Raw genomic sequence first — 26456 nt, forward strand, 5'->3', positions numbered from 1 at the left:
CCAGGGCTCTTTGTTCAGCCACCTCTAAGCTCTTGGCTGTCCCACCCCTTCGAGGTAGTTCCCGATCCACACAGTCAAAACTCTTCTCTGTCCTGGCACCTCAATGGTGGACCAGCTTCCCTTGGAGGCGAGCATAGAGAAGCCTCTAACAATTTTTAAACAACATCTGAAAAAACCCACCTTTCCATAGAGTACCCAAAACAGTCCCACTGCCACAAACTCTGTCGGTTGTCTTTTGTTCACTTTTTATGTTTATTATTTGTATGGTCTTCTTTTCAGCACTGAACTTTGCTGATAACAAATTCATTGAATAGAAGGCACTTACTACTAAACGGTTTGGTTACTTCACCTAGCTCTTTTAAAATGCATGCACTCTGATCACTCTGGATAAGAACATCTGCTAAATGACTAAAATGGAAAGGTTGATAAAAAAAGGTTGCAAAACAAACAGATTCAACATTAAGATTGAATTATTACGTGCCATCTAAGAAGCTTCCAGTTGTTTTTTGAACAGAGAAAAGCAGGGGAATGTATCATTGTCTCAGGAAAGAGTTTAGAGCATGATTTGGGCATATTTCTTAGCAAGAGAGTTATCCCCAAGGCCAAACCTATTTTGAGGACCATTATCTAAATGATGGTAATTCAACTGATAGTATTACTTAGACAATCAACGGTTCAGCCAATCCAATAACTTTGTTTGCTATTACCCTGTATTTCTCTGTCAAATAAAAATCCATGATTAACTAGCCTAGCTCACTGCTAACAGCTGATACTGCTTAGGGTAGGCTACTCCACTCACCAGTCTTTCCATCTCCTGCTCCCTGAGCCTCTCCTCTCTCTGACGCCGATGGTACTCCAAAAGCTCATCCTCATTGTCGCTGATCTCAGAGATGCTATTTTTCCGCTCCCGCATCCCTGGGTGGGGACCCTTCAGCTCCCGGGGACCCCCAGACATTTTCCTATGGGCCCTAGGGCTGGCAAGAGGTGAGCCAGGTGCGGAACCCAGACTGTAAGCAGGAGAGAAGGCATTTCCAAAGCTAGCCTTCCTTCCTCCTCCGCCACTTTCCATCATCAGCCCAGAGGTGGGGGAGGGGCTGCGTGCACGGACAGCCCTGCAGCCAAATTGGTCCTCAGAGGGGGAGCTGTCCTTACGTCGTAGCCTGGGGCTTTCTGGGACTACCTGTTTCCCCAATGATGATGACGGACCCTCCGGAATTCTCAACGTGGCAAAGGTTCCCGGGAGAACAGGCACCCCTCTGCGGGCCATCGAGGGGCTGAGAGGGGGAAGCTCCCTCATGCTGCTGCTCCCGCCAACACCAACGTTGAGCTCCAGGTTCCTGCGGGCCAGCCGTGGGCTCTCAGGGGGCTGCAGCGTGCGGGGCAAAGGGTGGTGCTGCTGTAATGGAGAGCCCCCCTGGATTATGTGGATGATGGGATCCAGAGGAGGCTGGAAGGCCCTGCTGGTCTGGGAGATCAGCTGTCTGGAGGGGCTGGAGGCAACAGAGGGGTCGGACTGCTCTCCGAACGGGCTGGCCGGTCGCTCATGGAGGACTGCGCCTACCTTTGGCCTGGGGCTGGATGGGGAAGAGGATGTGGAGGTGGAGGGGAACTTGGGTGTGTGTCTGGGGCTACGTGGCACTGCGTTAACGCCCACGCCCATGCATGGATCATCGGCTGAGGCGACAGACAGGTGTGTCTGACTAGGGCTCTCTGAACCCAAGCCCCCTGGCCAGCCCTGGCTTTGGCCCCTGCGGGCCAGCATAGGGCTCTGGGGGGCCTCCAGGAGACCTTTCCTCTGGAGCCGGGGGCTCTCAGGGACCTTCTGTGAACCGCCACCAGCGTTGAAGTTAGGCAGAATGGTCCTCGGCTGAGGGATGGGAGGGTGCTGTGTAGTGTAGTTGTAGCTGGACGAGCGGACTGGCACAGGGGGCAGAGACGGGTCCTGGGCGTCCAGACACCCGCTGGGAGAGGGGCTGGTATAGCTGCCTGCACTGCTAGCCGGCGAGGGAGAGGATAGGGGAGAGAAGGGGGGGGAGGTATTCTCATAGCTGGAGCCCACAGACATGGCTCCTGGGCTGGTGGGAGGGGAAAGGTAGCGGCCTCCCCCGTTGACCATGGGGGATAGCGGGGAGAGGTCAGGCTTTTTGGAGTGAGAAGAGGAGGAAGGCTGGGGATCGTCCATGACTAGGGAGTCCATGATGTCTTGGAGGTCTTTCTCAATGGAGCTGACAATGGCACTGTGCTCAGAAAAGGGGACTCTCTCACCGGGGGCTGGGTGGTGCAACTGGGACGGCCCTGGCTGATGGTTCCCATTGACCAGGCTCTCAGAGTCTGTAGGGGAAAACCAACAATCACTGTATTATGTAAGGTGTTATAATGTGTGTAGTTCAGGTTAAGTTCTTGTTCAAAATGTTATTGTAACTAGTTAAAAAAAGTGAAGGAACCTCAGGGTTTGTGAGATGTCTGACACACCATGGCTAAGAGCTGTATTCAGATACTCAGCATTGTATCAAGCATAAAAACAGCCCTCAAAGTAAATTGGCCATATTCCATACCATGCTTTTGCTTAAATGCATTGTAAATATATGTAAAAAGAAATCCCTTGTTACTTTAATAATTGCACAGATGCAATTGGAACACACAAAAGGTTAAAAGAAAGAGTTAGGGATAGAGAAAAAGTAAGAGAAAGAAAAACAGTTAGGGACAGAGAAAGAGTTAAGGACAGAGGACATCTTGAGAGACAGAACTAGATGGACAGTAAGAAAGAGAGAAAAAGAGATGGAGAGGAGTAAAGATGGGCCTCGGGTAGATAGAGAGAGAGGGGGAATTTGCCAGTGTATCCTAATGACAGGGTGACTGGACAGCAGTGCCGGGCCAGGGTACAGTCGTAATTCAATTGACATCTCAGGCAACTAGCTGCCACCCCATGTCAACCTGGTAGATTCAGGAGCACAAGGGGACATATGGGTGTGATTTATGGTATATTATTAAATTATGTGATAATTGACTTCACTAAGGAATAGTACTGAATGAAAGTAATACACAGCTGCATTTAGATATGACTGTAAAAGGCATTTAGATATGACTGTATCGTTTCATTATACATAAGTGAAACGATACATATTTGGTACCTCTTGGAGGTAGGCATATACACAGTATTGTATGAATGTGAATGTCTGTGATGCCTAGTCATCATTCACATGCCAAAGGTTAAATAACATGAATGTCAATCTAATTACAGCTCTGTTTCAAATGTCATCAAATACACTCCTGTACACAGTCCAGGATGAACAAATAAACCTACAGTGTTATACTGTCATACACATCCATCTTAATTAAATATCCCATCTGCTCTTGCTCTCTATTCATGAAGATGACCTCATAGCCTTGATTGAAGTCTTCACAAATAATGCATAACCACTTTTTGTTCTGCAAAGAGCTGGGAGTAGCTTATTCTCCTGGTCTTTCAACAGGAATAATGACTCAACCCGTGCTCTTTTTCCAGCATCATGTCGTCCTGAATGGCAACATGACAGCCTTATCTCCCCAATACATTTTGGGGTCAAATAATGTCGATAATTTCGGTTACACATTTTTCCACAATATTTTCTAAGCACAGATCAGGGCACATGGTCGTATCGCCAGCATTGTCAAACGTCTCAGAGTACAAACGAACAATGTGAAAAAACAGAATTAGGTGAAAAATATATTCGGTTTCTGCCCCTGCCTGGACCCCAAAGCTGCAATAATTGTTATTAGCTGACTTACATGAATGGGTAAGCTTGCGACAAAGTCGTTAATAATGGCTAATAACCCAGCTAAAACCAAAATGCTAAAACCCTGTATCCCGACCTCAATATAGCATCCTTTACCGAGGACGGTTGTAGCCTACTCGCCTCTCGACACCGGGGAAGATGGAAAGAGCCTCTGCTGACGTGATATTCCAGCCACGGTTTGTGTGCCAGGCGCCGCTACCCAGCTTGCTCGCTCCACCTCCCTTCTCTGTCCACGGTGCTGATGTGACGGCCCGCGAGATTTACGTGGGCGGGAACTATGTCGTCAGTTCAGTTTCTTAAAGAGACAGTTCACTGAATTCATTTAGCCCGGGTCAAGTAAACACGCATTCTGCTTTTGTTTACCTATTGTGCCATGGTAACAGTCTGGCTAACAAACTCATAAACCTGTCTTTTTCTACAACTGAATTCTTTCATTTACATTTAATATACTCAAAGTATGATTTCAAACATAACACTAACCTTAATTGCACTTAATTGTTTTTTTTCAAATTTTGATTATCTGAGTGTGTGGCAAGCTTGCGAAATTTCTAGGAAGCCATCTAAATGTGTCTGTTACATTTTCTTGCCAGTTGTAATTTTTCTGCACAGACTATAAACTCTGAAGACAAATAAGGCAGAAAAACATATTGCAGTACAGTATATTAGTCTTTTTGGGCAAAGCCTTACCCTCTGAAGTTTGAAATGGATACATTAAGATAGAGAACATTTAATCCCCTATATTAACCTAAAATGCTCAGGGAAAGGGTGAGGTGCAGGAAAAGGATAGGAAATACACAGGAAGTAGGAGATGGAAGATAGTTGAATAGGGCGGAGGTTGAAAATAGAAACCAGATAAGTGGTGTGATTAAAAATCTGGGACCTGTAGTTTCCCATGATCTGGTAACCTAACAAGGTAAAACTTTGGGCTATTCTACAATACACAGCCACAGAGAAAGCAACATCATAGGATATTACAGCTCACAGGCAAGTTTGCCTAGTGTAGTCCTGCCCTATGCAACTATACAGTAGGCCTATTACAAAAAATCTTACAGTTATTGTGTGTATTGACTTATTTGAGTCAATTAATATTGGACTGAAAAAATGTTAGGTAAACTACTCACCCCATGTTGAACATAAAACATATTTGTGTTATTGTTTAGTGTCAGGATTTTACACAGTGCCCCTTTAAACTATATCAAAATTGTGCTGTGGCAAACATTGCATAGCCAACAAAGTGGTTTGTCTTAATGGAAAACAAAAGACCCTGGTAAGAAAGGTCAGAGATGGAAACAGAGGGTGGCTAAAAAATACTTATCAGAAGTATTACTAAAGTATAGGACTATTAAACAACCAACAAATGAATTTTGAAATGTAAGTGTACAGCAAAGTGTAAATGTTTGAGTGGTACTGTAAGGCAGATGGCAAATCAAGACTTGTTAACAACAGCTTTCACTAAACATTCAAGAAGCTCCCTACATCGAATGTATATGCACTATACATATTCACAGTGGCATGTTCTGAGCACAGACACAAATGCAGGAACTGATCACCCATTTAAAAGGCAGCCAAGAAGGTGAAACACCCAGTCCACTGTGCTGGCAAGAAGAGGATGGGGAAGGGCTACGCAGCCAAACATTTCTGCCTAGATACCATGAGTGTAATGAGATGCTCATAAAATATGAATGGTGTTGAGACCAGACTCACAGGCCTAGGCAGCCAGCGTTAGGTTGCACCCACCCTGGCAGGAAATGGAAAGGCCACATGAGGCCTTATATGGTGTACAGAACTCCACACAGGTAGAGACCCACCTGCTATACCGATGCAACAATCTGAGCCATACATCTGCACGGCAATACACCAAAACAAGGACCTTGGTGGAGTGAATGTAAACCTGTTCATTTGCTTACTATTTATTTGACAGGGGATTCAAAATGGCTTTATAACATCCTACTTTAAACCTTTTGCTAACCAATACACTTAAGCCTGTAGTTAAGCCCTGAGGACGGACTAGGCGGTACCGCGTTAACAATTACATAGTATTACATATTTTCAAAACGGTTTGTGATAGAGAGATTCTGTTTTCTTTGCTGTTTCCACGAGATTCCGATGAAAAAGCATATGCACTTTGTGTTTACGTGGCACATTTCCTTGTTGTCGTCATCCTGTAGAGATGCAACCAAACCCTTGTGTACCTGACCAATGGATGGGCTGTTGGGTGACAGCATCCAATGGAAGGCTGTTGTTAGGCAGAATAGTTTATTTTACCCAATTAGGGAAATCAAAAGGTTGCTGGGTGGGACATAAGTTTCGTTTTCTTTATTTGCTCATTCTGACTGTAGAAGAGGTTGCATCAGTATGTCAGCTTAGCTAGCATGCTAACTTAGCATTAGCGAACGTTTTAGCATTGTGTCCTTGAATAACGCTAACTTGTCGAAAAGACTAAGAAAGGATATGTTTTCAACAGTTTTCTAAGTATTATTATTAGTATAAAATGGCAAAACATAAAACACTTTTACTAAATGTAGCCATAGTCCGTTACGGTTATATAAAACGCTGGATAGCTGAGTTACTGGACAACAAAGGACGAATGCTAACAACAGGCTAATGCCAACGCAAGAACAGTCTGGTAAGTAACATCTAATAACCTATTTATCATCAAATAATGTAATACATATGTGATCATTATAGATATTGTCTGCTTTGCGTACTTGGAATGGGAGAACTGTTCCACATGGCTGTGGGTGGTCTGAATTCAATCATAAATAGAAAAATATTTATGGGTGTCATAATCATATAGTCCTGTATGCACATAAGGTGAATTATTTCATTGTTCTGTTCACATTTATTGTGATACAATGCATTTTTGTGCAAGAAAAAGGGTTTGAAAAATGTTTTTGTAATGTCAGAACAGTTCCACATGGGTTTTTGGGCAGATTTCAATGATAAATAGTGACATAATTATGGCTGTCATAAACATATTGGTCTGCTTGCACAAAAAGTGAATAATTTCATTGTTCTGTTAAGATTTATTGTGATACAATGCATTTCTGTGCAAGAAACAAGGTTTGAAAAGGGTTTTTGTAATGGCAGAACAGTTCCACATGGGTTTTTGGGCTGATTTCAATGATAAATAGTGACATAATTATGGCTGTCATATACATATTGGTCTGCTTGCACAAAAAGTGACTAATTTCATTGTTCTGTTAAGATTTATTGTGATACAATGCATTTCTGTGCAAGGAACAAGGTTTGAAAAGGGTTTTTGTAATGGCAGAACAGTTCCACATGGGTTTTTGGGCTGATTTCAATGAACATTTTTGTCAAAAACGTGTTGGACAAAGGGCAAATTATTTCATTTTTCTGTTCACATTCATTGTGAAGCCTTTTCTTCCACAAATGTGCATTGTGTTTGCACAGAACATTTGTATTGGGAGTATTACTCCGTATGGGTGTGTTATGATCAGAATTTAATGATATATAGAAAAGATCTGATTCTGCTTATGAAATTACTTACTTTATTGGGCATTTTTCCCTAAAACACTACCTTTTAAGAACATTAACATGCATGCTTATATTAGCTGAGGTACTTTGGAATAATTTGATGCCAAATACACAATGATCGATTTATATTACATATTGTTTATAAGCCCAAATATAAAAGTAGTGAAACCCAAAAATGTAATGCATAGTACTCTGGGGTTTAAATATATTTTCAGGACTGTGCTAAGTTGGTTTCCACAAGCTGAAATCAGCTGTGATGCCTGACTCTGACATCTGTTGCCAGTATTGTGCTTTATATTCCAGGGCTCAGGATCAGTGGTCAGAGCACTGACAGGATTGTGTAACATCAAGACAGATGTTTAATTTCCATATTTTTTTCCTGAGCTACCTTTCAGTCAATGATTAATACATAAAATATCAGCATGTATGAAAGAACATGTAATGTTTATTTCCGTGTTTGTAAGTAACAGGACAGTGCATTACCGGAGGGGATTCTGTAGTCTCCACCGGAGCCCTTGCATCCCTGAGGCATCATGCTCTTCATCCGGAATGCCTCATCTGGGTGGTTGAAGCGGAAAAAGGCAAACTGTCCGAAACACAACATACAACCTGTAAAAGAAAGAATAGGAGATTGAGAAAGCTGTATTATGTAGAGGTGGAGGGGAGGTTTAGTGAACCGTGCTTGTGTGATGAATAACCTTGCCTAAGACAGACCTACATTAGCTTCCCAGTCTTCTGGCCCAAAGGACAACAGAGTTTAAACACCTACTTGATTACTCTTTCTTTGACTGTGTTAACACTGCAGCATAGCACAGTAGAGTTACAAATGATAGGGTCCACAAGCTTAGGCTTGTAACAATGAGATATGTAATGTACGCTCAGTTTCATCAGCTTTAACTTCAGCTGATACAGTATTGGGTCTGTGATATGAAACAAATTCATATCTGAACAGAATTACTGGAAATTTGCATTATCCTTTATCATGATTAAGCCAGTTGCATCTGGCAGCTTATTAAACTATTGACAGTAGACGGATATATTAAATAAGAACACAATGTGTAATTGCAGGTTCAGTATTGAGCACTTGTTTCAAATTTAACAGACATGTAAACCGTTCTAATTCAGTCTTGTTTGCTACTAATAGCAATCAGGATTTTTTTTTGCAATTGTTACTGTCTGTACTGTCCAACTGGGCCCATTATACAGTGAATACCTGAAAATGTATTAGAAACTGAAATAGTGGTTGTGTTGGGGGACTGTTAACAGATATCTTTTATCAGCAACCAGAGCACCTGGGGGGTAAAAAGGCATTTATGTATACTTTGTAAACAGAGCACTGTTATTGTACTGTGTGTGCAATCCAAACAACACCTTATATTATTTACAGTGCACTACTTTGAACAGGGTCAATTGGGCTCTTTGAAAGTAGTGCACTATATAGGGAAGAGGATAGAATTTGGGATAAATTCAGTGTGTACAATGCAGCCAGATGCCCTTTTATTTCACAGAAATAGGGAAGAACACTTGATTACGTCAGAGGTTGTACCAGGACAGCCAGTGATTAGGGCACAAAGACAGGCACAGCTGAATTACCTAGGTGACTATCACAACAGCGGAGGGAGACTAGGTGACGTCAATGGAGAGCTGCTGAGATGAATTGTTTTTCTACATAGGTGACTTGGACAAAACAGTAGCTTAAATTGTTTGACTATAGGAGAAAGAAATAACAGACCCATTTTTATTATTTAAATTTCCACATCTTATAATAATCTATATGAAATTAAGTCCCTGGGGATACATAGGCAGCATTAAAATGTGTCATCACTATGTTTATTATTAAAACATATTACATATTCTAACTAGGGTTGCACCGATACCAGTATCGGCTATCGGGCCGATACTGGGCTCATGTACTCGTACTCATATGCCGATACTATTCCCCGATACCACTTCATGGAAACACAAGTGAAACTCGATGGTTGTGTCACCTCAGGACGCATAGGTATAGAATATAGAACTCAGATTGGCAAAGCGGGAAGACGGAGATGTCAGCAGTGACACAAATTGAGTGCAAGCTCTGCCAAATTGTCAATTGGAAAGGAAAAACACTAATTTAACACAAGCAATTTGATAACATTGTTAAAACACAACACAGCGCAGAATTCAATGAGTATGATAATGCTAGCAGCGCAGAACCACAATAACAGCTAAACTCTAACAGTCGAGAAGATAAATACAATGTACCGACAGCCTGCGGGCATGAAAAGATTAAATGAATCGCGCAGTTTACTATTGCAAGTGCAAGAGGAGAGCAACAACGTCCTGTATGTTCAGAGTGTCAAACTAGCTAGTAAGGTCAGAGAACTGTCAGTAAGTGGCTGTCACATTCATATAAAAGGTAGCCATCGTCTGAGCCACAACTGGAGGTAAGAAGCTAGCTAACTTTCACAACTTGATAGCCACAATAGATTAACGTCATGCATGTAACGTTAGAGATTCGGCAGCAGCAATAAGATCTCTGGTTTTCGTATTTAGCCTTCAAAATAAAGGTATCTGGTGAAACGTTATATACATTTGGCAGCAACAAAGAGACTTCAGAATTTCGTTTTGTGCCTTTCGAAATAAAAGCCTGCGATGGGTTGTGTGTATTGTTTATATTTTCAAAGGAAAAACTATGTGGGGTAAAATATGAATTAAACAAATGACTATTTAAATAATACATAACATAAGGTCAAGAATATTATAAGGTGGAGCACATTGAGAAATGGTTAAAGCTTAAGTAAGTTAATGTAGAGAACCTTTCTAATATAAAGAAATTCAGATTTTTTTTTGCTATTTTTGTTAATTTGCTTTTGCTCATTAGGTTTGGAGAGGGGCATGTGTTATAAATCTGGGAGGTGATTCATGAACAGCTTTTTAAGAATGATTAATTGAGTGGGAGTAATTATGTTAGTAGGGAATGATGTTAAATAAGTATTGTCAAATAATGTTAAGTTGACAAGGAAGAGAGAGTGACTTAAAGGGATGACATTATTGCAATATATAAAAACATGTTTGTAGCATCATTAATGCTACACCCCTTAATGATGAAAAATTATTTGAGTTCCGTGACGTCGCCCGGTATGGCGCAGCCGGGGCCCCACCCTGGAGCCAGGCCCGGGGTTGGGGCTCGCACGCGAGCGCCTGGTGGCCGGGCCTTTCCCCATGGGGCCCGGCCGGGCATAGCCCGAAGGAGCGACGTGGGGCCGCCTTCCCGTGGGCTCACCACCCACAGGAGGGACCATAAGGGGTCGGTGCGTAGAGGATCGGGCGGCAGTCGAAGGCAGGGGCATAGGCAACCCGATCCCTGGACACGGAAACTAGCTCTAGGGACGTGGAACGTCACCTCGCTGGCGGGGAAGGAGCCTGAGATAGTGCGTGAGGTTGAGAGGTTCCGACTGGAGGTAGTCGGAATCACCTCTACGCACGGCTCGGGCTCTGGAATCACACTCCTTGAGAGAGGATGGACTCTTCACCACTCTGGAGTTGCCCATGGTGAGAGGCGGCGGGCTGGTGTGGGTTTGCTTATAGCTCCCCAGCTCTGCCGCCATGTGTTGGAGTTTACCCCGGTGAACGAGAGGGTCGTTTCCCTGCGCCTTCGGGTCGGGGATAGGTCTCTCACTGTTGTTTGTGCCTATGGGCCGAACGGCAGTGCAGAGTACCCGACCTTCTTGGAGTCTCTGGGAGGGGTGCTGGAAAGTGCTCCGACTGGGGACTCTATCGTTCTACTGGGGGACTTCAACGCCCACGTGGGCAACGACAGTGACACCTGGAGGGGTGTGATTGGGAGGAACGGCCCCCCTGATCTGAAACCGAGTGGTGTTCAGTTATTGGACTTCTGTGCTAGTCACAGTTTGTCCATAACGAACACCATGTTCAAGCATAAGGGTGTCCATCAGTGCACATGGCACCAGGACACCCTAGGCCGCAGGTCGATGATCGACTTTGTTGTCGTTTCATCTGACCTGCGGCCGTATGTCTTGGACACTCGGGTGAAGAGAGGGGCGGAGCTGTCAACTGATCACCACCTGGTGGTGAGCTGGATCCGATGGCGGGGGAGGAAGCTGGACAGACTCGGCAGGCCCAAGCGTACTGTAAGGGTCTGCTGGGAACGTCTGGCCGAGTCTCCTGTCAGAGAGATCTTTAACTCCCACCTCCGACAGAGCTTCGACTGGATCCCGAGGGAGGCTGGAGATATTGAGTCCGAGTGGACCATGTTCTCCACCGCCATTGTCGAAGCGGCCGTTCGGAGCTGTGGACGTAAGGTCTCCGGTGCCTGTCGAGGCGGCAATCCCCGAACCCGGTGGTGGACACCGGAAGTAAGGGATGCCGTCAACCTGAAGAAGGAGTCCTATCAGGCCTGGTTGGCTTGTGGGACTCCTGAGGCAGCTGACGGGTACCGACAGGCCAAGCGGACTGCAGCCCGGGTGGTTGTGGAGGCAAAAACACGGGCCTGGGAGGAGTTCGGTGAGGCCATGGAGAAGGACTATCGGCTGGCCACGAAGAGATTCTGGCAAACCGTCCGGCGCCTCAGGAGAGGGAAACAGTGCCCTACCAACGCTGTTTACAGTAGAGGTGGCCAGCTGTTGACCTCAACTGGGGATGTCGTCGGGCGGTGGAAGGAGTACTTCGAGGATCTCCTCAATCCCGCCGTCACATCTTCCATTGAGGAAGCAGAGGATGAGGGCTCAGAGGTGGACTCGTCCATCACCCGGGCTGAAGTCACTGAGGTGGTCAAGAAACTCCTCGGTGGCAAGGCACCGGGGGTGGATGAGATCCGCCCTGAGTACCTCAAGTCTCTGGATGTTGTGGGGCTGTCTTGGTTGACACGCCTGTGCAACATTGCGTGGCGGTCGGGGACAGTGCCTTTGGGATGGCAGACCGGGGTGGTGGTCCCTCTTTTTAAGAAGGGGGACCGGAGGGTGTGTTCCAACTATAGGGGGATCACACTTCTCAGCCTCCCCGGGAAAGTCTATGCCAGGGTTCTGGAGAGGAGAATACGGCCGATAGTAGAACCTCGGATTCAGGAGGAACAGTCTGGTTTTCGTCCGGGCCGTGGAACACTGGACCAGCTCTATACCCTCTACGGGGTGTTGGAGGGTTCATGGGAGTTTGCCCAACCAATACACATGTGTTTTGTGGATTTGGAGAAGGCATTCGACTGTGTCCCTCGCGGCATCCTGTGGAGAGTGCTTCGGGAATATGGGGTCCTGGGTCCTTTGCTAAGGGCTGTCAGGTCCCTGTACGACCGAAGCAGGAGCTTGGTCCGCATTGCCGGCAGTAAGTCAGACTTGTTCCCAGTGCATGTTGGACTCCGGCAGGGCTGCCCTTTGTCACCGGTTCTGTTCATAATTTTTATGGACAGAATTTCTAGGCGCAGCCAGGGGCCGGAGGGTGTCAGGTTTGGGGACCACACGATTTCGTCTCTGCTCTTTGCGGATGATGTTGTCGTGTTGGCCTCTTCAAACCAGGACCTTCAGCATGCGCTGGGACGGTTTGCAGCCGAGTGTGAAGCGTGGGGATGAGAATCAGTACCTCCAAATCTGAGGCCATGGTCCTCAGTCGGAAAAGGGTGGCTTGCTCACTTCAGGTTGGTGGAGAGTGCCTGCCTCAAGTGGAGGAGTTTAAGTATCTAGGGGTCTTGTTCACGAGTGAGGGAAGGATGGAACGGGAGATTGACAGACGGATCGGTGCAGCTTCTGCAGTAATGCGGTCGATGTATCGGTCTGTCGTGGTGAAGAAAGAGCTGAGCCGCAAGGCGAAGCTCTCGATTTACCGGTCAATCTACGTTCCTACTCTCACCTATGGTCATGAGCTTTGGGTCATGACCGAAAGGACAAGATCCCAGATACAGGCGGCCGAAATGAGCTTTCTCCGCAGGGTGGCTGGGCGTTCCCTTAGAGATAGGGTGAGAAGCTCGGTCACCCGGGAGGAGCTCGGAGTAGAGCCGCTGCTCCTCCACATCGAGAGGGGTCAGCTGAGGTGGCTTGGGCATCTGTTTCGGATGCCTCCGGAACGCCTTCCAGGGAAGGTGTTCCGGTCCCGTCCCACCGGGAGGAGACCCCGGGGAAAACCTAGGACACGCTGGAGGGACTATGTCTCCCGGCTGGCCTGGGAACGCCTCGGTGTCCCCCCGGAAGAGCTGCAGGAAGTGTCTGGGGAGAGGGAAGTCTGGGCATCCCTGCTTAGACTGCTGCCCCCGCGACCCGGCCCCCGGATGAAGCGGAAGAAGATGATGATGATGATGTTTGTAGCATCACATAGAAAAATAAAATGTTGTGAGAATTGGAGGTTGGAGATAAAGGAGTTTCAAGACCTGGCTACAGTATGATGCAGAGGCTGTGGTGACAAGTTGTTCTGTGTGGCCAGTATGCTAAAGATAAAATCAGAAACATCTAATTTGTCTTCGGAAATAAAAAGTTTGTAATCAACAAAATACCTTATTATCTCAATGAAATGTACTGAAATGAATGTATACATGACATTAAAAGGAAATTATTATTTTGGCCAGTAAAAAGTATGCTTGGCTGGTGGATTTTTTTCATCCACCAGTCCTCTTGGCAGGTGAGCCAACAAGTAAAATTTTAGACACTGTATGCCAGTATTGGGATGAATTGGGACACTAACTTGCATCTCAACATTATATCATTTTGTCATGCATTGACATCACACCAAATCGATTTGGCTAGACACCACTAAGCATTGTGTTAAACTGATTAACATTTCTTATGAAGCATCCACCACAAATAGCATCAATGAACTGTATAGCTTTTGCCACTGGCCGTTTTAATAGCTTATTAGCCTGAAATTGGCCTACTAGAGTCTTACTACTTGGAAAGGTCTTAAGAATTGAGCAATTGCTAGTGAGGCTGAAGATGAACTTTACACTGACAAAGCTATTTCATTTCATGGCACAACAACATTGGTTTTTCATTCATGAATGACATTGATACAATAACTATCAATATAGGCGACGATAACTGACTTTTTTGTCAAGTGAAAATACAAGAATCATGGAAACACTAGAACCCGGTCCATAACATGTTTATAAGGGACAAAACTTGTGTTTTTACTGAAACAATCCTACATAGAGCAGCTTGGTATCGGTACTCTGTATTGGCAAGAACCCAAATGTAAGTACTTGTACTTGGCCTGAAAAAAAGTTATCTGGCTATCCCTCATTCTAACAATATTTTAACTACATAGAAGATTGTAGTGAACAGAACCACATCCACTGAATATCTTTCTGTACATGCTCTCAGTTCTCAGTAGATAGTTGAAGAGGACGTCTGGGTTTTGGCATGAGTGAGTCACAACCAAGGAAAACAAAGTCATGGCTTTAACCTGCATTAACACGATCTGTGGCAGAACTGAAACACACCCAGTGTCAGAACCACCTTTCAAATAATATAGCCCTGTGGCTACAACAATCACCAAGCCAGCTCAACCTCAGAACTCATTGACTATTCAAAGAGCACTCTGCACTGTATAGACGATCTACAGCATAAACAGCATGCATAAAACTATGTTGCACACCACACCGTCATGGGCATATAATGTCTGTTAAACACGTCAAACTATAAACAAAGGAAGAAAAATGGCAAATACTTCATATTTATTTCCCTATGGAGAAACATCTTTGAACGTAGGTAGTCTGTGCAAAATGCAGATACGATAACCTGCAGAACTGTACGGGGTCCTGATAAAACATTTCGGCAAATCACGTTCCTTCTGTGTCTGGGTCTTCCACCAAGGAGTGCCTGCTGCATCAGAAAGACAGCACGTACACACAGGCCCAGGGCAGAGGGAGCCTCTATTTTGCCCTAAACAGCTGAGCAAGTTATAGAACAGGTCATCAGGGATCAGACAGGCAAGATGAGTCAGCAAACCGCAACTACAGCATTCTGTGTCTGTGTCTTTGTGCGTGTGTTTGTGTTTCTGTGCATTGCTCTGTGTATACTTAGCAAGCTTATAGTAAGGAGAACAGGCAGACTTATCAATTCAAGAATATAAAAAATAAAAAAACATATGATGTGAGAGAGATTCTGAAGACAGACAGTATTTCAATGATGCAAAATATATAATGAACTTTGACTTGTGGCAGATACCCTGTACTGATCCGATACTGCCATCCATTTCCATTTATTGACATGTGCTATGATTGCCATAATTCTTATTACAGCTTTTTATTTTCTTATATTTCTTTTTATTTTCTTATTAAAATATGCTAAAATACACTCCATGAACAAATTAAGGTAGATTAAGGCATCTGAGGAAATTCTACAGCAATGCAGAATGAGAAAGTGGTTTGGACTAATATGTCACTACAGGAAAAGTAAGGCATGTGACAAACTGACAATGGTGCTGGCGTTACCTAGCTTGGGTTTCACTTTCTCTGCAAAAGTTACAACTACCAGTTTTATAAGTGGCTACTTCAAGTGTAAAGTAATTCCAGACTGGAGACATTATTGTCGTTGTTGAGTTCACTAGGCATAGCCCGTATATTTCTGGTCTGTCCATCATCAACTTGTTTTCCGCACATTGACATTAACTTATTACATAGAATTGGTGTCACTGTGATACCTGGTGTCATCTTTTTAGTCAGTATGTGACAAATTTCCAATGCCAGTAACGTTGTAGCCAATCCATTGTATAGAAAACCATCCTTCAATACAACTGCTACATGAAATAACAGTTAATCAGTAGCTGTAGTCATAGGACATCTGTGGACCAAATATCTTAACGCTAATGTGGATTTCTTTCAATTCAGTCATTTAGAGACCTACTGGTATTGATAAATTCCATTACTAAGTATTGACTTTGTCAACCAGCAGGTCTGATCAGAACACAGGACACATTCTGTAGCACTGTGTTTCCAGTGCCTCGTTTTCATAATTAACTATGCTTCAAAATAAAAAATGGTAATTGAGTAAATCAATACCATTAGCAGGATACCCAGACAATCACTGTGCTGAAATTCTATAAAATAGCAGCCTTAGCTACTTTACAGAGGAATACTAAAATGATTATTTTATAGAAGACATGAAAAGATAAAATACTGTAAAATATCCACATTAACAGAATGCAAACACTTCCCGAGACACTTCCAAACTTTACTCAGTGTCTTCCTGATCATGTGACCAGACCAGTACAATTACAAGACCTAAGTGTCAGTACCCTACTAGTAATAACTATCCCCTAAATGGAAAAACCCTGCTTAATTAACCCCTTATGCTGTTCCACAGTACCCTAATATCGGGAGTCCTGCTCAACTCATCTTTCCTAAGAAAGTGGTTGAGCAAATGTCAGGCTTCTGACTATTAAGCATACCACAGTGATACCAAATAAGACCTACAGAGATACCCAACACCACTCCGTAGGTGGTCAGCAGAGACCTTGGCTTGAGCACTTAACTTGGTAGGGGTCAAATTCCTATTGGATGTTGTCTAGTCCATTGGTAACTCATTGGAGGATGGGATTAGAAGACAGGGCACCTAAACAGTGACAACAATGCTGAATGAATCCTTAAATGAGGTTTCTCCAGACAACATGTTATGTTCTTTGCTCTGCAGATTTTAACAGAAGAATACTTTCACTCAGGACGAGCATTGAGGGGATTAAAATGAAATCCGTGGATTAAGAGCTATATTTCATAACTGTTCAGTAGAAAGTTTTTTCAAGCTCTTTGCTAAAACAACCTTAAGGAAAATGTCACAAGACTGTTTAAGGAGAATGTGGTGGCAGCTGCAGAGCCAAGATCCTTACAGTTAATCAACTAGATTGATTCTCTCGACACTGAGAGGCAAAGTCCTACTTTAACATTCAAATAATGTCAGAACTTATGGGTTCTCATCACAGTGAGTGCATTTTGGGAATGCCTCCAACTATCATCTTTCATATATTTTATGGGGTTGTCTTAGGAAGTTACCATATTCATGTTATTAATTTACAATCAAAAAATGTATTATGTAGTCTAATGATGCAGAAAATGTGACAGAAGAACAAGCAACAACATATCCATGTTTTGCAAAGCAGAAAATCAAAGACGGCGATGACAGAGATGAGCATTGATGTGCATTTACTAAAAGGGCATTTTGACAGTACTAGAAGTGACACTCAAGAACACAAACCATTATGCCCTGAAATAAATTTGGCACTGACAGGGATTTAAATCCAGGGACGGCCCAAGACATGCTGCTGCCCTAGGTGAGACAAAAAAATTATAAACTCTGTTCTCTAAGGACAAACAACATTTAAGAGATACTCGTATATCAGAGATACCCTTATGAAAAACATTTAAACATTTACACAAAATGTACCATATAGGAGAAGACTGGTGGATAGATGGGATGGTTGACATAGTACACTGGCTCAACATTTTTTGGGGAATACTTAAATCACACATGGGGTCTCGATTAACTTAATATATTAAAGATCAAAATCTTTACTGTACATTGTATAATTCGTTGAGAACCAAATTAAGTAACAACGGTCAATGGAAACCAAAATCACCAACTAATTGAGGGCTGGATTCAAATTCACACCGAAAATCAAGGTAAACAATTGAAATCTCAGGCTGTTCCAACTTGCGTGAATTTCATTGCGGCAACTCATAATGTGACTCAGTAGTGAGTCTGTCCCCCACGTGCCTGTATGCACTCCCGACAACGTCTAGGCATTCTCCTGATGAGACGGTGGATGGTGTCCTGGGGGAAATTCAACACTACTGTTGTTTGCTCCTTGGGGTTTAAGGCCAGGTGTTTCTGTAAAAGCACTTTGTGACAACTGCTGTTGTAAAAAGGGCTTTATGAATACATTTGATTGATTGATTGATCTTCTCCCAAACATGGATCAGGGCATCAGTGAGCTCCTGGACAGTCTGTGGCGCTACTTGTCGGCCTCAGATGCACCCATACATATCATCCCAGAGGTTCTCAATTGGATTCAGGTCTGGGGAACGCATCAAGGCCTTTGTCATCCAGTAACCGCCTACATTGTCTTGCACCAAGAGGAACACGGTGCCCACTGCACCAGCGTAAGGTCTGACGATGTCATCCCGGTACTTGACAGCAGTCAGGGTACCGTTGGCTAGCACACAGAGGTCTGTGCGACCCTCCAAGAATATGCCTCCACAAACCATCACTGACCCACCGCCAAACCGGACATGCTGGATGATGTTGCAGGCAGCATAACGTTCACCACGGCAACTCCAGACTCTTTCACGTCTGTCACGTGGTCAATGTGAACCTGCTTTCATCTGTGAAGAGAACGGGGCGCCAATGGCGAACCTTCTAATTCTGGTGTTCTCTGGCGAATGCCAGCCGAGCTGCACAGTGCTGGGCTGTGAGCACAGGTCCCACTAGAGAACGTCGGGCCCTCATGCCACCCTCATGGAGTCTGTTGCTGACAGTTTGGTCAGAAATATGCACCCCAGTAGCCTGCTGGAGGTCATTTTGTAGGGCTCTGGCAGTGCTCCACCTGTTCCTCCTTGCACAAAGGAGCAGATACCAGTCCTGCTGCAGGGTTGATGCCCTCCTATGGCCCTGTCCAGCTCTCCTCGTGTAACAGCCCATCTCCTGGTATCTCCTCCATGCTCTTGAGAGACACAGCAAACCTTGCGTTGGCACATATGGATGTGCCATCCTGGAGGAGCTGGACAACCTGTGCAACCTGAATGGGATGCAGGTACCGCCACATGCTACCAGTAATGACAAGCACATTAGCAAAACTAGAGAAGAATCAGTAAGGAAGGATAAGGAGAGAGCAATTGTCTTGCTGTTGCCTCTCCAGTGTACCTATCACATTGTATGATTTTTAAGTAATTGATTTGCATTTTATTGCATGACATAAGTATTTGATACATCAGAAAAGCAGAACTTAATATTTGGTACAGAGACCTTTGTTTGCAATTACAGAGATCATACGATTCCTGTAGCTATTGACCAGGTTTGCACACACTGCAGCAGGGATTTTGGCCCACTCCTCCATACAGACCTTCTCCAGATCCTTCAGGTTTCGGGGCTGTTGCTGGACAATACAGACTTTCAGCTCCCTCCAAAGATTTTCTATTGGGTTCAGGTTTGGAGACTGGCTAGGCCACTCCAGGACCTTGAGATGCTTCTTACGGAGCCGCTCTTTAGTTGCCCTGGCTGTGTTTCGGGTTGTCATGCTGGAAGACCCAGCCACGAACCATCTTCAATGCTCTTACTGAGGGAAGGAGGTTGTTGGCCAAGATCTCACAATACATGGCCCCATCCGTCCTCCCCTCAATGCGGTGCAGTCGTCCTGTCCCCTTTGCAGAAAAGCATCCCCAAAGAATGATGTTTCCACCTCCATGCTTCACGGTTGGGATGGTGATGGACCTTGCGTGCACTGCAGGATTTTAATCCATGACAGTGTGTTACTAATGGTTTTCTTTGAGACTGTGGTCCCAGCTCTCTTCAGGTCATTGACCAGGTCCTGTTGTGTAGTTCTGGGCTGATCTTCCTCATGATCATTGATGCCCCACAAGGGGAGATCTTGCATGGAGCCCCAGGCCGAGGGAGATTGACCGTCATCTCAAACTTCTTCCATTATCTAATAATTGCGCCAACAGTTGCTTGCCTATTGTCCTGTAGCCCATCCCAGCCTTGTGCAGATCTACAATTTTATCCCTGATGTCCTTACACAGCTCTCTGGTCTTGGCAATTGTGGAGAGGTTGGAGTCTGTTTGATTGAGTGTGTGGACAGGTGTCTTTTATACAGGTAACAAGTTCAAACAGGTGCAGTTAATACAGGTAATGAGTGGAGAACAGGAGGGCTTCTTAAAGAAAAACTAACAGGTCTGTGAGAGCCGGAATTCTTACTGGTTGGTAGGTGATCAAACACTTATGTCATGCAATAAAATGCAAATTAATTATAAAAAAATTATACAATGTGATTTTCTGGATATTTGTTTTAGATTCTGTCTCTCACAGTTGACGTGTACCTATGATAAAAATTACAGACCTCTATATGCTTTGTAAGTAGTAAAACCTGCAAAATCGGCAGTGTATCAAATACTTGTTCTCCCCACTGTACATATATATACAGTGGATATAAAAAGTCTACACACCCCTGTTAAAATGCCTGATTTTTGTGATGTAAAACAATGAGACAAAGATAAATCATGTCAGAACTTTTTTCCACTTCTAATGTGACCTATAATTTGAACAATTCAATTGAAAAACAAATATGGCATTACCAAGAACTGGAAAAACAGAGACATTACCAAGAACTGGATGTCCCTCCAAAATTGATGAAAACACGAGAAGAAAACTGGTCAGGGAGGCTTCCGAGAGGCCTACAGCAACATTAAAGGAACTGCAGGAATTTCTGGCAAGTACTGGCTGTGTGCTACATGTGACAACAATCTCCCGTATTCTTCATATGAATGGGCTATGGGGTAGGGTGGCAAGATGGAAGCCTTTTCTTACAAAGAAATACATCCAAGCCTGGCTGAAATTTACAAAAACAAACATCAAGCCCCCAAAAGCATGTGGGAAAATGTGTTATGGTCTGATGAAACCAAGGTTTAACTTTTTGGCCATAATTCCAAAAGGTATGTTTGGCGCAAAAACAACACTACACATCACCCAAAGAACACCATACCCACAGTGAAACATGGTGGTGGCAGCATCATGTTTTGGGGCTGTTTTTCTTCAGCTGGAAACAGGGCCTTAGTCAGGGTGGAGGGAATTATGAACAGTTCCAAATAACAGGCAATCTTGGCACAAAACATTCAGGCGTCCGTTAGAAAGATGAAAAGGAAGTTCACATTTCAGCACGGCAACGACCCATAGCACACATCCAAATCCACAAAAGCATGGCTTCACCAGAAGAAGATTAACATTTTGTAATGGCCCAGCCAGAGCCCAGACCTGAATCCAATTGAACATCTGTGGGGTGATCAGAAGTGGGAAGTGCACAGGAGATGTCCTCCCAATCTTACAGATTTGGAGCACTTTTGCAAAGAAGAGTGGGCAAAGATGTGCCATGCTAATAGACTCCTACCCAAAAAGACTGATTGGTGTAATAAAATCAAAAGGTGCTTCAACAAAGTATTAGTTTAAGGGTGTGCACACTTATGCAACCAGGTTATTATTTTTTTTTATAAAATATTTCCGTTTGTTTTTCACTTAGATTGTTCATGTTATGGGTCACATTAAAGGTGGAGAAAGTTCTGACATGATTTATCTTCGTCTCATTCTTTTACATCACAAGAACCTGGCATTTTGACAGGGGTGTGTAGACTCATATCCATTGTATATATATTAAAAGAATCAAGAACAATATTGGAACAGACATTAAATATGCAATGTAGAGACCAGATTATAACCTGTATTTCCTTATTACAAAACAAATACACAATGTGAAGAAGAACATGGCATTCAAAAATTACTCACTAGGGTGTGCAGAATCCATATAGTGTCATTTCATGGGGGAAAATACAGGGTATAGTTAGCAGTACTGTTTTAGCCAACCACTCCATTGGCTCCAGTGCAATACTCTATACGCAAATTTGGCCTACAAAAATTGCCTAATAGCAACAAAACCTGAACAAATTTATTTTAATTTCTTTCTTTAATGACCCATCATTTGGTTTCTCAATTTTAATTTTAATTTTTTATGGTTCTATATGAAACAGAGATGACCAGACACTAAGTCTAGAGTGTCAGACATCTCTAAAGTGGAGGACGCACTGGACAAAGGGATGCCAAAAAGTAAGCAAGACAGTTGCCATGGCATGGTTGTGTTTTACTGCTTGAGGAAAGGCCAGAGACGTTAAAGAATACCAGTTATTCACTCAATGCTTTAGCCATCACAGCGGTCATTATGTTTTGCCACACATACCAAGAGAGAAAGAAGATTCACAGGAAAGCAATGGGAATCCATCTGGGAAGAGGAAGTTCTCGTATGACCATGCTATTTTCATATAGCAGAGTTGGCATGTCCAACATAAGTTAGTTGGTATATGAATACGTGTCAGAAGTGTTAGTCTATTTTAAAAAAAACAGGGTATAAGTAGCCTATATAGCAAAACCCAGCGAGAAAGTGTTTTTTTTAACATGTGATGAGTACAATTAATGAAGATAGTAAAAAGTCTGTTAACAGACAAGGCTGTCATATTTAATTTGCTAACATAATAACTAACACAATCATCCACCTACAGTATATCATGTAGCATAACAACACCAATGCAATATTCTGGTTCCTCCTATAGTAAATCTTTTTTGTAATTGAAATCTATAAATGTTATTTCATTACACAGCTATTAGCAAACATTCCCGAAATTCAATATCCTGAAACAATCAACTACCAACTTTAAGACATAATGGAGTGGCAAGGCCGATCAGATGCTCCTGCTGGTGTTGTCAGTGATACAGATGGCCGTAAGTTATTTCTCTATACACTCTCAGCAGATGTGGTCTAACAGAGTCAAGGGCAAGTATGGGCTGGAGGATATGGGGCTTACCAGGCGGAAAAATAAAGAACGGAATCGCAGGGTCGCCTGGTGCTTGTCTATAAAGGGGTGCAGTCTGTTTCTATTTACGTCCTATCACAATTAGGGTCACCGCAATGGATCAGACATTACAAAATTCTTGACAGGAGTGAGTTTGTGAATGGATTGTATCTAGTTTTTAGTCTGATTTTGTCAGCCTGCTTAGGTCACATTGACCAAAAATAGAAACGTAACAGTAAGCACCAGTAAGCATGACAAAATAGCAGTCTTCGTTGAATTGGCGAGAGATTTTAACTTACGTCACGCAGAGGAGGAAATTCCCTGTTATTCACACAGTGCAAAAATGACGGTGTTATAAAAGTTACCCTACATAGTTGCTAATAAAATATACCCACAAAACGATAATATTTAGTACAGGCAAATGTGACGTATGACGAAATATCGACACAATTGTAATGTTTACAATTCGAAAATAATTTATAAAACATTTAAGGTACAATTAGACAACGTATTCCTGTCTGTGGTCCCATCCAACTCTTCAGCAACATACAACAATCTGTATATTCCCTATGACACACCTAAACTAGGCTACTAAAAACATTCTGAAAAACAATCTGAAAAAACACTTACTTTAGATACAATGAATGAAAGTCGTCTTGTCCTCTGTTACCATTGCGACTGCTCCTTTAAAAAGACCCACGTGCCTTTCCTATATGGTAAATTATTATCGAAGAAACAAGAGAGTGGTAATAACTAGTGTAATAAGAGCTTGCCTTATCGAAACCCTTTGTTTTGTCAATATACGTAGGCTATTCTTCCACAGGCAGCTTGCCTAAAAGTTGTTTTCACAAAGCACGCTGTCCACGTACCTGCCTTAGTACAGCCAGTTGAAAAGTTAGTTCACCCAAGTGTTGTGGATACAATCCATTTCAGTTAACAGTTGTGAGTTTACTATTTCTTATCCATCTATCCTTCCCTCACAGCCTTGCATGGTGTCCTATTTTAGCATACTTGATGGACAATATTTCACCCGGCTGGACGAGCTCATGCTTGTGGGAGCTCCTGGCAGCGGGAGAGATTGTCGGATTTGAACAGCTGTCTGTGACACAGACTCAAACTAATTTTTAAGTAAGAGAAAAGGCTTTGGTGTGAGAAGGGGGAGGAGAACAGAGGGGGTTGGGGGAACAGGAACCTGAGTCAGAGCTTTGTAAAGCATGTGTAATCTCAAAGAGGGTTCTATGACATGGTACATTCTGCGTCATTTTAAATAACCTCACCCATTTCCGGTCACAATATTTGTTTGAGATTCTTAGATTATGACTACCAAATTGGTCCTGATTCTTTGGTGACTTTTTTGCAGTATCACCTTAATTCACCAAATAAATGTATACCGAGAATTTTACGTGGTAATTGTGCTGCTGCTGGTAGAAAACATACATACAGAATGAACAAAACCTTTGCAAAGTTGACGTACAATTATATAAAATGGGTAAACAGAAAAGTATTTGAGAGATGAGTATATCATATACATTTATTTAGATGAACGTAGTTTTAGGTGCAGTATAGAGAATCTGTTTGGTTAACAGGTAACAGATTTTGACTTAAATTAGATTTGGCTTGAACAGAATATTTTGGCAATGATTGACCTGTATTGGCCAATACAGCCCAACACATATTTACTGTTTTACAAGTGAATCCCAAAACGCCTGTGCGGTACAAACGCATGTGAAGCCGGTGACGTCTGACTGTGGTGACAGCATAGAAAGACACGATATAGCACATAAAGACGAAAAGAGTGCGGTGAGATTCAGAAGTATCCGAAAAATACGCCCCCCCCGACCAATCTACGTGAAAACCGCGGATATGGCAAGCCTCAGTGCGTTTAGCCTTGCTACCAGACTGTCGGTAACAATGCTAACTTATTTTAGTGAGGAAAAAGCTGGGAAATGTTAGGGAAACCCCAGCTTGCAGTTGGTCCATGCTAAGCAGTTACTCCATTACTAGTGGGAGTAAAAATATATATTTAGTGGTCAATGAGATTGCAAAATGTATTCAATTATTAATGTAATTGCTGTTTCGATGATTTTTTTAAATCAAATTATTTTCATAAGTTGTTGCAAGTGTGCCAATATACGTGACGCATGTGACATCATCAAGTATGCGTACAGTAGGCTATTTACAAAGCTAGCATAGAAAGGTCCTAATATTAACACAACCTCATTGACTAATAAAAAACGCAACACATTGGTCTGAAGTAATTCCTTCGCAGTACAGTTGCGTCCGTGTGAACAGGTATTTGAATCCTGGCCGTGCCTAGGGGTCCAGCCTGTGTGCAACCATTAAAACATCCTGGTTGAGACTTTCTGGACAATGAAATCCCATTGTCAAAGTTTAGCATTTGATATACTTTTCAGTGACGTTTGGTACAAAAGAAAAAAACATACAATGTGTCAAAGTATTGTCTAATCTAAATATCTTTACACAGACATTGTGCTTCTGAATAAAAAATGACACCAATTTAAACTAAAAGGTTGTCTTTAACTACACAAATCATTTTCAGGTTATTACCTTAAAGGAATTTTTTGATTAATTATCCCCCACCCCAGGGGGACAAGGGAATATGTTACAGTAAGAGGGTTGGAATAAAATAGCCATGTGCCTGTTCAAATGGCCAAGAGAATCCAGGAGACAGTCAATGTCATCACCAGCTCTATTGTCTAAAGGAGCCTAGAAATACCCAAGCATGTGATGGGTAGAAGTAGAACACCAAGAGGCGCTCGAGTTAGCAGTTCCAGAGTTTCAATATTGTATATTGAAGTATATAAGTGTAGCAAAAATCCTTATGTTTTGGCTCCTAAACAGTTTGTGTGAGTGAGTGAGTGAGTGAGATTGTTTCCCTGATGAGTGTATTTGATTTAGTATTTGCTTGGGGTGTGTGAATGGGCTAGGGTGTTTGTTGTTATCATGTGCAAAGAGTTCTGAAGTGTAGATGGTCAACCCAACAGTGTGAAATTGTCCTGGTTATTTCATGATCAATGTACTGAGGAAAAGTGCCAATTTACTATATTTTTCTCAATCCTAATACACCAATTATGCTTGCATTGGTTGGTCAAGGACATAGAGGTTATTACAGAAAACATGTGCTAGCATGGACACCACCATTAAAGGCATCCTCCATTCTTATGTAGTTAACTGTTTTCAGACTTTCAACTACACTGGATGATCCCTCCTAATTACCCAGTTAGTTATTGGCTGATCCCTCCTAATGACCTGGTTTGTCATGTGATCACGATTCCAACCTGGTCATAGGGAGGGATTAATAAAGGAATTATATTGAATTTGATTACATCCACATAGAGATTCCTTACAATCTTATTTACATTATAATACATTTTCCTAGACATATCGAAGAAGCAGTGAATGTGCTAGATAATTTTGTTATGTAAACTTACAGATAGTGATAGCTTGAGAAGCCACCTTCTGAGGTAGCGTGCACCACCTTTTCGATCAAACCTCCTGGAGGTTTGCAAGCGTGAGGAAAGGTTTCAAGCCTCTGCAGTGTGCACGCATATCACTCGAGTTTCCATGAATTGACACTGACATTCCTGCATGAAGTCCTGAGCATGCCAGTGTAAATTCAAACGCTATGGAAATTGTTA

At 43.0% G+C, this 26456-nt stretch overlaps 1 protein-coding gene across 18 annotated transcripts in view; it reads right to left on the bottom strand.

Annotated features, from left to right (window-relative positions):
* Positions 1-26456, bottom strand: part of phldb1b (pleckstrin homology-like domain, family B, member 1b) — a 104431-nt gene that overhangs the window by 49977 nt on the left and 27998 nt on the right. For 15 of the 18 annotated variants that reach the window (XM_020047108.2, XM_020047106.2, XM_020047150.2 and 12 more), the window contains exons 5-6: positions 7761-7886; positions 800-2331 (exon numbers count right to left, since the gene is read on the bottom strand). In XM_020047108.2, coding sequence (XP_019902667.2) covers positions 800-2331; positions 7761-7886 — 1658 coding nt within the window. The other 3 variants (XM_020047169.2, XM_020047179.2, XM_020047158.2) reach the window with 3 other exon arrangements.

The sequence above is a fragment of the Esox lucius genome, chromosome 1, assembly GCF_011004845.1.
Source record: "Esox lucius isolate fEsoLuc1 chromosome 1, fEsoLuc1.pri, whole genome shotgun sequence".
NCBI classification, from domain to species: domain Eukaryota; kingdom Metazoa; phylum Chordata; class Actinopteri; order Esociformes; family Esocidae; genus Esox; species Esox lucius.